At 53.8% G+C, this 11,366-nt stretch overlaps 1 protein-coding gene across 1 annotated transcript; it reads left to right on the top strand.

Annotated features, from left to right (window-relative positions):
• Positions 1-91: 91 nt before the first annotated feature.
• On the top strand, positions 92-6,654 carry P3h4 (prolyl 3-hydroxylase family member 4 (inactive)). The gene is made up of 8 exons (XM_036197348.1): positions 92-639; positions 737-889; positions 1,123-1,294; positions 3,100-3,228; positions 4,073-4,218; positions 4,748-4,831; positions 6,246-6,402; positions 6,625-6,654. Exons 1-8 carry the CDS (start codon positions 145-147, stop codon positions 6,645-6,647), a joined length of 1,359 nt encoding a protein of 452 aa, XP_036053241.1. The 5' UTR covers positions 92-144; the 3' UTR covers positions 6,648-6,654.
• The last annotated feature ends 4,712 nt before the right edge of the window (positions 6,655-11,366 follow it).

Below are 11,366 nucleotides of genomic sequence, written 5' to 3'. Positions count from 1 at the left end.
GGGGTGTCCCAACGTCCCTGCTCTAGCCCGAGGCCCGGCGCTAAGACCCAGCAGGAGCTCCGGGAGGGGGGGTGGGAGTTGGGGTGGGGGACTGGAGCCATCGGTCCTCCCGCTGCTCGGGGAGCCTCGGGGCGCGGCGTGGGCATGGCTCGCCCGGCGTGGGGGCTGCTGTGGCTGCTGCTGGGCAGCGCCGGCGCGCAGTACGAGAAGTACAGCTTCCGAGGCTTCCCGCCGGAGGACCTGATGCCTCTGGCCACGGCCTACGGCCACGCTCTGGAGCAGTACGAAGGCGAGAGCTGGCGCGAGAGTGCGCGCTACCTGGAGGCGGCGCTGCGGCTGCACCGGCTGCTGCGCGACAGCGAGGCCTTCTGCCACGCCAACTGCAGCGGCCCCGCCGCCGCCGCCGCTGCCTCGCAGCCCCCGCCCGCGCCCGGCCCGGACGCTGACCGCGACGGCGGCGACGGGGAGGACTGGGCGCGCGAGCTGCGGCTCTTCGGCCACGTCCTGGAGCGCGCCGCCTGCCTGCGGCGCTGCAAGCGGACGCTGCCCGCCTTCCAGGTCCCCTACCCGCCGCGGCAGCTGCTGCGCGACTTCCAGAGCCGCCTGCCCTACCAGTACCTGCACTACGCGCACTTCAAGGTGGGCGCGGCCCGGACCGCCGTCGAGGGTCCCTAGAACGTGAGGCCCCGCGGCGCGTCGGGCGCCCCACTGACCCACTCCCCACGCCCCCCACCAGGCGAACCGACTGGAGAAGGCGGTGGCTGCGGCCTACACCTTCCTCCAGAGGAACCCCAAGCACGAGCTGACCGCCAAGTATCTCAGCTACTACAGGGGGATGCTGGATATCGGAGATGAATCCCTTACGGACCTAGAGGCCCAGCCCTACGAGGTGTGGAGAGAGTGGGAGGGTGGACTGGCCTTGACGCGCCTTCACACACACACACACACACGCGCGCGCGCGCACACACACACACACACACACACACACACACGCACGGGCACACACACACACACACGCACGGGCACACACACACACACGCACGGGCACACACACACACCCTACACGCACACTTTACTAGCCGTCGGGGTTCCCTTGACTCCCCCTTGCCGCGTCCTCTCCAGGCTGTGTTCCTCCGGGCTGTGAAGCTCTACAACAGCGGGGACTTCCGCAGCAGCGCAGAAGACATGGAGCGGGCCCTGGCTGAGTACATGTTGGTCTTTGCTCGGTGTCTTGCTGGCTGTGAGGGGGCCCATGAGCAGGTAGACTTCAAGGACTTCTACCCAGCCATAGCAGGTATATCTCCCATTCAGACCACTGTGCATATCCCTCACCCATAGGGCCTCTGCTTCCAGGCCTCCTAAGGCCTCAGAACTCGGGGCTATGACCAGCAACAGCATTCAGCAGACATAGCAAAGTGCCCTGAAGCTGTATCTTCTGTCTCCGGTCAAAAGAGAGGAATGCTGGTACCCATAGCCGATTATGGGACAGTTAGGGCTATATAGAGAAATCTTGTCTCAAAAAAGTGGGGAGTGATGGTGTTCCATGACTTGAGCCCCAGCACTTGGGAGGCAGAGGCAGGTGGATCTCTATGAGTTCAAGGCCAGCCTGGTCTTTGGGCCACCAACCTGCTCCCAAATCATGACACAGAGACTTATTAGTTATGAACGCTCGGCCTTATACGCTTGCCCCGCTAGCTCTTATAGCTTAAATTAACCTGTTGCTTTTCATCTGTGTTTTGCCTCTGGGCTTTTTAAACCTTTCTTCATTCTGTCTTACTCCGTGTCTGGCTGGCTGGTGGCTGCCTGGCCCCAGATGGCTCCCTCTCTGCTCACCAGCTCCGCCTGTCCCTCTTCTGCCTAGCTATTGGCCGTTCAGCTTTTTATTAGACCAATCAGGTGCCTTAGGCAGGCAAGATGAAACAGTAGCACATCTTTACATAATTAAGAAAATGCACCATAAACAAATGTAACACAGCCTGGCAGTGGTGGCACACGCCTTTAATCCCAGCACTCAGGAGGCAGAGCCAGGTATTAAGGCCACTCCACGTAGTTAAAAGGGAGGTTTATTTTGTGGGGTAACTTACAAATGAAGGGATAGGTTGTAGGGTCTGGCAAAGGTATGGCACAGTCCAGTGGTGTTCTCTGGAGAACTCTGCTTGGTCTACCTCCAGTGTCCAGGATCCCAGAACCAAGAGAGACCTCTCCTCTGATCCTGAGTCTTCTGCTTCCTCCCTCAGCCCTGCCTTGGGGGTGTGACCATTACTGAAGCCTCAATGGGGGTTGGAACTTCCAGGCCAAAGCTAGGATGGCTACCCACTACACCCCATCTCAAAAAAAAACACATCTTTACAAAGTAAATGTAATATTCCATAACACTGGTCTACATAGTGAGTTCCAGAACAGCTAGAGTTACATAATGAGACCTTGTCTCAAAACAGAAACAACTAACCAAATGAACAAAAAAACACAGTAACAAAGACTTGTAATTGGCACTAGACAGGTGTGTGCAGAAGGCAGTGGTGGACGAAATGAAATCACAACTAGTCTTTGGATCCCTAACCACAAGGCCCCTCAAAGATGGTAAAGGTGGGGCTTGGAGAGATGGCTCAGCGGTTAAGAGCACTGGCGGCTCTTCCAGAGGACCCAGGTTCAATTCCCAGCACCCACATGGAAGCTCATAACTGTCTAACTCCAGGATCTAACACCCTCACACAGACATACATGCAAGGCAAAACACCAAGCACTCAAAATAAAAATAGATCATTAAAAGATAATAAAATAATAATTTTAAAAAGAGGGTAAAGGTGGGGTCCTGTATGGTCCCCGTCCCCCCTAAAGCTCACTTGCTGTTCTCAGCTGCTTTTCTCCCAGAATGCCCTCTGGTGTCAGATAGGGGTCGAGCAACAGGTGTAGCGGGCAGCAGGTACTTCTCAGCCCACATCAAGTACTATGTGCCAAGCATTTCACACATGCTAGCCTATGAAACCTTGACAGGGACGTACCTCTTGCACAGGAAAACAGGCTCCGAAGGCAGATCTTGGTCTTCTCAGGAGATCAGGGTTAGCGCACAGCAGCTCCTGACTGCTGCATCCTTCCTAGATCTCTTTGCAGAGTCCCTGCAGTGCCAGGTAGACTGCGAAGCCAATCTCACCCCCAACGTGGGCGGCTACTTCGTGGACAAGTTTGTGGCCACCATGTATCACTACCTGCAGTTTGCCTACTACAAATGTGAGCGTCCTGAATGGGCTGGGTAAAGTGGGGTAAGGGGTATGGGAAAGGGCAACCCACGGGGTCTCCCAGAAATGTGGGAAGGTGTCTCTCAGAGTGAAGACTCCGGGGAAGGGGATGAACGGCTAGGGTTGGTGGAGACATGGGCAGGAAGTCAGGCAGGGGATGTGGGGAAGGCGAGAGGCCCTCACAGGGTTAGTCTAGGTCAGCGACACTGCTCAGCACTGAAGAGTTTCTGTACCCCCATCTCTCTCCTCTCACCGACACCATGCCACTGGCATCCCTGGACCCATTCTCCAGATTAAACTGAGGTTTCTAAAGGGCAAGAGACCATTAGCCCCATGACTAGGGAGTCACACAGAGGTTGTGCCATCATCAGCTGGGGCTGGAGTGGGACAGTCCAGGGTTCCTACAACTCAGGGATGCCCACTTCAGGGGCTGGAGCTGTGAGTGGAGGGGCTGAGGTCAGGCAGCCAGAGACCTCCTGAGGGCTGTGGCAAAGAGCCCTGAGCATCTCTGATCCCCCCAGTTGCTGTCAATCTTCAGCAGTATCAGGTACAAGCAGTTTATCTAATCTCCCCCTGCCTCCCATCCTTTGTCTATAAAACGCAACGGCAATGATTGAGGTGTCAGGGGTGGTGACTCACACTGCCTGGTAAGAGGGCAACACCCAGGGCCTGTTGGGTTGTGTTCTTTTGGGCAGGGTGAGGAGCCAGCAGATATTCTGGGAGGAGTCTGGGGGTAGAGGCAGCGGGCGAGGTTGGAAGGTGGGTGTGAGTGGGATGAGTGGATTGCCTTTAAAGGAAAACATGAGGGTCACCCCCTTACTCTGTCCTGCCTGCAGTGAATGACGTGCGCCAGGCTGCCCGCAGTGCTGCTAGCTACATGCTCTTTGACCCCAAGGACAGTGTCATGCAGCAGAACCTGGTGTATTACCGCTTCCATCGGGCTCGCTGGGGGCTTGAAGAAGAGGATTTCCAGCCCCGGGAGGTGGGAACTGCCTCTAGTGAGGAACTGGCCTAACCTGCAGTTAGTTTTGTGGCTTGGTTTAGAAAAACAAACAAACAAACAAAAAAAAAAAAACAAAAAACCTCTTGGCTTCCTTGGAAGGCTGGAGAGGAAGGGGAAAAGATGAATATGGGCTGTGGTTAGAGTCTAGGCTTCAGCATAGCGTCTGGGATGTGGGTGGAATGCAAATAGGTGCCCACACATGCCTGCTTTCACCTCAGTGCTGTCTTTTAGCCTGTTAGTCTGAACCAATGAGAAAACCCCTCGGGAGTTTAGAGCAAGGCTGGCAACTATGAGCTCCATGGTGCCATCCCCACTTTCCATGCCTGGGCAGGCATTACTAATGGATTGAAGCACTCTTCCTCCTGGAATCCTCAGAATCCTTCTTAATCCAGTGTTCCCAGTAACTAGGGTTATTCTATGAGCTGATCTGTTTCCCCCTGATCCCTGAGCCCTGTCTTTCTGCCATCTGGCAGCAGGGTCCACCTCACTCTGCCCTTCCTCCTCCTAGGAGGCCATGCTCTACCACAACCAGACCTCTGAGCTTCGGGAGTTGCTGGACTTCACACACATGTACCTTCAGGCTGATGATGAGGTGAGTGGCTCCCCATAAGAGGCTGGACCATGTTGGGGACCTGTCAGGCTCTTTCCTGAGGTCACTGTATGACCGCGCCAGCTGTTGCGAAGCAGGAGTTTCCTGTCCCCCATCTGTACCTCTCTTTTCCTGCCACCTTAGTGATCCCAGGCCTAGGCCTCCTGGGCCCAGCTCAAATGGCAGCTCCTCTAGGGAGCCCTTGCTGGATGTCCTGGCTTTCTTCTGGGCTGACACTGGCCTCCCCACCTGCCTGGCCACCTGGCCTGAGACCTGGAGTAACCTCATAGTCCTCATCCATCTCACCACGGCCAGATGGCTTCCTCGACAACTGCATCCCAGGACAAGAGACTACATCATCTCCAGCTCTGCTACTGCACCTGGCATTCTGCTCATTCGCAGGAGTTTGAGCCTGTGGATAAATGGCTGAATGCATGAGTGAATGAAGCTAGGAAGAGCCATAGTTCTCATGTGAGGGCTCGGCGGGGCGGCCTGGGTTTCTTGGGGGATTGCTGTGCAGATTATTTACCCCTCGGTACGTTCACTGTACCTCACCTTCAGTGAATGCAGGAGCAGGGTCTGTATTGTGACATGTGGCTGGCTTAGGTGCTCTTCATCCCTGCTCTGTCCTTTACCAGCCGGGTGGCCTTAGCATCAGTCTGAAGTCACTTAGCAAACCCCTGCACCTTCAACCTTGAGATGAGGAGCATGCCCTTTGACTTTCATTGTGATGCCAATTAAATGAGATCATTTAAAGCACCAAGCATGCAACTGGCACGCGGTAGATGCTCAGGATGCGCAGCAGTTTCGATGATTGTCACTTTTGGTCCGCTGTTTGCCAGACGTCAGGCTTGGGTGGCAGTGAGTGGCTGAGAGGATCAGTCTGTCCCCCAGCAGTTCTCATGAGGGAGGCGTAGACCGTGCAGCTTCAGAGGCCAGTGTGGGTCCTGGCCAGGGTGAGGCTTGAAGGCCTCAGCCTAGAGTGGACATGTGGCTTTGGAGGACTCCACAGGCCCATCCAGGTCAGGGTTGCAAAGGCATTCCTGGCAGAGCAGCAATGCCAAGAAGACTAGCAGTGTTCTCAGCGGGTGTGGAGCCAAAGGTGGGGCTGTGGTGCAAGCCAGCCATGCTGACGCTAGCACCCCGCCTCCCCCTGGTGTCACTCTGGGAAGCAGTTTCAGAATGGGACCCAACAGGACAAACCCTGCCATTGCCCTCATGTTAGCTGCTGGCACTGGGGAGGGGGTTTCAGGCCTACCTGCTCACCTCCTGCCAGGACGACACCAGAAAACCTGCTGAAGTGGGTGGAGACTGAAAGATGGGGTGGGGGGAGTGTCCTGATCTGAAGGGGAGCCTATATGTGGATGTGGGCCTGCTGTGACTCAGTTTCTCCCCCCACAACCCTGGGCTGCTCTAGATGGAGCTGGAGGAGACAGAATCACCCCCCGGTGAACCAGGGGAGACAGAAGAACCCCCGTCTGATGCTGAGTTTGAAGGGGAGGGAGACTATGAAGAGGGCTTCTATGCTGACTGGTGGCAGGAGCCAGATGCCAAGGGCGATGAGGCGGAGGCTGGTCAGTAACAGACTGTGGTGAAGGGCTAGGGACACAGTTTGGGGTGGGTGCTAGGGACGGAGTTCTCCCTGGGCTATGGTGCCAGTCTGGAGTGTGGGTGGGTGCTGCCACCCTGCTGTAGGGTGTTGCAGCCTGTTAGTGACCTACCCTCCTGCTAGGTCAGTACTCAGACACTTGTTGGAGTGGGCAGGACTAACCCCTTGCTCTCTCCTTCCTTTTCAGAACCAGAGCCTGAACTGGCATAAGAGTGGTGCACGCCTTTAATCCCAGCACTTGAGAGGCAGAGGCAGGTGGATCTCTGAATTCAAGGCCAGCCTGGTCTGAGTGAGTTTCGGGACAGCCAGGACTGTTACACAGAGAAACCCTGTCTCGAAAAACAAAAAAAAAAAAAAAAAAAAAAAAAAAAAAAAAGAGGGAGTGGTGACCTAGTGCACCCTTTAAACTCAGGATACTGGTCCAGGAACAAGAACTATTTATTAAAACTTAAAATGGCTGGGTATGGCGGTGCACGCCATTGACAGCAGCACCCAGGGGAGGCAGAAGCAGTCAGATCTCAGTTCCAGGCCAGCGTGGCCTACGAATCTAGGCCAGCTGAGACTACATGGTGAAATCTTGTTTCAGAACAAACAAGGCTGAGTGGGGTGGCGCAGGCCTTTAATTCCAGCACTTGAGATGCAGAGGCGGGCAGACCTGAGTTCAAGGCCAGCCTGGTCCACATAGTGAGTTCCAGGGGCCAGTGGAAGCTACATAGAGAGACCATCTCCAAATGAAACAAGAAGAAAAACCTTAAAAGGGATACAGTTGGCCCAGACTCCACCCTTCCTCTCTGTGTCCTTGAACCGCAGAAGTGTGACCATGTTGCTGGTTGGCAAGTGAGCTGTTGGGGGGTCCCTCCTCCCCCTTTCTGCTCCCCTAAGGTGGACATCCTTCTGAGGAAGTTGTCAGCGTCTGGCTTGAGTCGCAGGACCAAGGCCAGCCAGGTGACAGTTCTGTCTGAGCTGCAGAGGGGTTTGTGAAGAACACGGGGCTTGGAGTTCTGGTGCTCAATAAATGTTTATTGTTGAATGAGTCACTGCACCTGAGGCCAGTCTCCAAGGTTTGAGCTGTGTGGGTATAGGTCCTTGCCTCCCTCCCTCCGCCCACCTTCCCTTATCTGTATAATGCCAGCCTGTGCACCCTGTGGCCTTACACCCTCCACAACCCTGATATCTGATTGAGAGCTGGGGGGAATCCCTCTTAGCTGTGTGCAACCTCAGACCTGCCACCAGGGGGCGTGAAGACACAGTACTCCCGGCAGCTTTGGGAAGACAGTGGTTTCAGATTTCTAACTGGGGATGTCTGTATTTCTCTGGTTCCAAGAGAGGCGATCTAAAGACATTTACTGCTTGTTTTTCTTTCCTGGGATTTCCCTGGAATTAGAGCATGCCCAGTCTGGCTGTTGCTGGACTTCCAGCTCAGTAGCCAGAGGAACCCTAGGGAAATGGTTTGAAGACTTCGGACTTCTTGAAATGCAATGGGACCGTCAGAGTTCGCTTGTCCAACCTTGCACTGGCTCTGGGGGCAGGATTCTGGGGGAGCAGGGGCAAAGATGTCCTCTAGCACCACACCCACTGCTGTTCCATTGCAGGGGGTTAGGGTCTGCAAAAGGGGCGCTTTCAAGAGGCGCACAGTGTCAAGCGCAAGAAGGTGACAGCTCTGCCTTACTCTACATCTCACCAAACTCCCAGGGGGCAGAGGCCTCTCAAATGGAGGGTGGAGTTGACCCAGGGAAGGGCATACAGTTCTCATTGCCACACCCTTGCTCCCAGATGCCAGATGACCTGTCCTGAGACCCACACCCCTCTGTCGCCTAGAGGACTGATATCCCATCTACCTCTCCCCTAGGCTCTGGTCCAAGTCTGTCGGCCTTCAGAGGTAGAACTGGGTTCAGGGTAGGGAACTGATAGCCTCTCTCCAGCCTCCATCTCTATCATAGGAGAGTGGTTTCCTGACAGCTCCCAGGTACCAGGATGGCTCTGTCCATCCTCACCCTCCCAGGCTGTTACGCTGTCAGCATCTGATGGCCCACCCCCTGCTCCAGGGAGGGGCTGCCCTGCAGGTCTGGTGCAGGGAGCAAGATGAGCTTGAGCATGTCTGCACAGATGTGTGCTACTGTGAGCAGCAGCTCTGGAATCTGGACTGCTGGGTGTGGGTATGGAAGGTGCTTGTGGGTCAGAGTGCAAAGAGGGGTGTGTATGTGTGTGTGCACTTGCATGCAGAGGTCTGAGGTTATCTGTGGCAGCTGTGAGCCTGTGGCACCTAGATGTCTTTCAGTGTGTATGTACCTGTCCATATATGTGTGTGTGCCTGTGTGTTTTGGAAAGGCTTCATTCATCTACACATTGAGTGCCTTTTATGTACCTGGCATGCTGCAAGTGCTAGGCACATAATCATGAGCAAAACAGGCCAGTCACCTCGTCTTCTTGGAGCTGCTGTTCCACGAGGCAGGTGGTAACCAATAGATCTTATATAAATTGTTGGCATTCCAGGACTCACGAGGCAGAAGTTCCAGGCCAGTCAGGGCTACACAGGAAGACCTTATGTAAAAACAAAAATTGAGTTATGCTAGATATATTACATAGGAAAATAGAGCCAGGTAAGAGGGACCCAGAATGCTGAAGGGTTTCAGTTTACATGTATGACTGTGTTTGAGTATGCATCTGAATGTATGTATGTGGTGTGTGTGTGTGTGTGTGTGTGTGTATTACCTAGCTATCCCTAGGAATCCCATCCAGGTGCTCAGCCAATCCAGCATGCCTCACTCAGCTCCCCTTTCTCAGGGAGCTGCCAGCCCCTCCCATCTCTCCCTACTGTGAGCCTCTCCCATTGCCCAGCCAGCTGGCTCCCCAAACCGGTGAGACAGAGTCCCAGCCAGTCTCCGCGTGGGCCCTCCAGCCCACTCTCCCAGCCCCACCCAGTCCAGATGTTCTCACCTCTCCTCACCCTTCCTACAACACCCCACAAGCTCTGCCATTCTCAACAGTATGCTGGGTGGAGGTGTGGGATGGGCAGAAAACACCAGGATGTGACCTCACACAATCAGACCAAACTCAAGAGATGCTACAGAAATGTTCTGGATCCATCCGTATGAAAGCAGAACTCTGTAATGCGAAGTGCCTCCCAAGTACTAGGTACTTGACAATTTTTACCACCCTCAAAATTTCCCCCTCTATTCCACGTGATGCTCGAAGAAGGGAAAGTGAAGTCTGAAGGAAGGTCAGAAGGAAGGGAGAGGCCCTGGGCTTTGGGCTGTCAGCTGGGGAGAACGGTGGAGTATAGCGCTCCTACTATGTTTAGCCTATAAGGAATTGCAAAGGGAGAGTGGGGAAGAGAAGAGGGGAAGAAAAGAAGGTGGGAAGATAAAATGAAGGAGGGAAGAATAGGCGTCAGCCCCGTGGGATTTAGGTCTTCTGTTGGGTGGCCTGGGACAGAGTTGTTGGGGACACTTAGGATAGTAGCTTCCTGAATCCTGAGAGTTATGATCAGTGGAAGAAAGAGAGTTCCATTAGCCCCACCCCCAAATTCCAAAGGAATAAATTCCTTTCTTAGCCGGAAAATATGTTTTTTAGCCAGTCAAATTTAGCAGTGGAGTGCTGCTTACAACTTTCATGGTGTTAATGTCAGTACTGACAACCCAGTATGATGGGATCAGCCTTGAAAAGAATACTTAAAGAGGCTCAAGAGATGGTTCAACAGTTAAGAGCACTGGCTGGTCTTCCAGAGGCCTGGGTTTGATTCCCAGCACCCACATGACAACTCTGTACAACTGCCTGTAACTCCAGTTCCAGGGGATCTGCTGCCCCCTTCTGTCCTTCGTGGGCATTGCACACATGTGGTGAACAGTCATACTTGCAGACAAAACACCCATACATATAATACAATTTTTATTTATTTTTAAATATTTTATTTATTTATTATGTATACAGTGTTCTGTCTGCATGCTAGAAGAGGTCATGAGACCTCATTATAGATGGTTGTAAGCCCCATATGGTTGCTGAGAATTGAACTCAAGGACCTCTGGAAGAGCAGCCGGTGCTCTTAACCCCTGAGCCATCTCTCCAGCCCATCATACAATTTTTAAATTTAAAAATTAAGAAAAGGAATTTTTATCAGATGTTGCCTGTGTCTGAGAATAGAGTCTCTTCTGGGGACAAAGAAGGGGCCCTTCTCCATGTCAAGCTGGCTCCGGAGCTAATAACTTTACCAGACTAACAAAGCCCACAGGGCCCCGGGGGCCATCATCCTGGTCTCCCCACTCTGGCCTTCCTCCAGGCCCTCTTTTACAGTATCTCTCCAAGGTCAGCCCTGGAAGATGGCCCTGATTTCATGGATGGGGAAACAGCCCCCAAGAGTCTGGGTCAGACCCCAGGGCTGGGCCAACTCTGATCCTGACTAACACACAGCTCTGGTTGGCTCCTTTTACGATCAAGTTTCAAGATGAAGGGATTGGATGGGAGTTTGCTGGGAGCTCAGCAAACAGCCCTAGCAGACACTGAAATCCCAGGCCCAGCCTGTGGGCCCATCACCTCATAATCACTACCTCCCTGGGTCTCAGCTGGCGCCAAGGCTCCTGGATAGCATCTCTTTTGTCCCCTGAAACAGCCCTTGGTATAGGAGCACCTTTTCTGCCCATGACTCAAGTGGGGAAACTGAGGCAGGGGGAGGGTGTGCTTGTTTGCCCTTTCCCCACACACATATGCTTGACCTCTAGATGACCTGGAAGCGTTCTCTAAGGTCATGAGGAAAGCAGAGGCCAAGAGAACTTGCCGTTTTCCATTGGGGTCACCTTCCCCAGCTTTCCTTTAAAAAGAAATTTGTGAGGCTGGGGGTGTAGCTCAGAGAGTTTGCCTAGCGTGCATGGAACTCTCGGGTTCCATTTTCAATATTACATAAACCAGGTAGGATGGTTCAGAACTGTAATCCTG

The sequence above is a fragment of the Onychomys torridus genome, chromosome 8, assembly GCF_903995425.1.
Source record: "Onychomys torridus chromosome 8, mOncTor1.1, whole genome shotgun sequence".
Classification (NCBI taxonomy): domain Eukaryota; kingdom Metazoa; phylum Chordata; class Mammalia; order Rodentia; family Cricetidae; genus Onychomys; species Onychomys torridus.
This window is presented reverse-complemented; position numbering and strand designations above follow the sequence as displayed.

Bases quoted from the DNA above. Each gene is read 5' to 3' on its own strand.
- P3h4 (XM_036197348.1), top strand. From the start codon at position 145: ATGGCTCGCCCGGCGTGGGGGCTGCTGTGGCTGCTGCTGGGCAGCGCC. The intron at 640-736 runs GTGGGCGCGGCC...GCCCCCCACCAG, and splicing joins TGCACTACGCGCACTTCAAG to GCGAACCGACTGGAGAAGGC. The intron at 890-1,122 runs GTGTGGAGAGAG...CGTCCTCTCCAG, and splicing joins TAGAGGCCCAGCCCTACGAG to GCTGTGTTCCTCCGGGCTGT.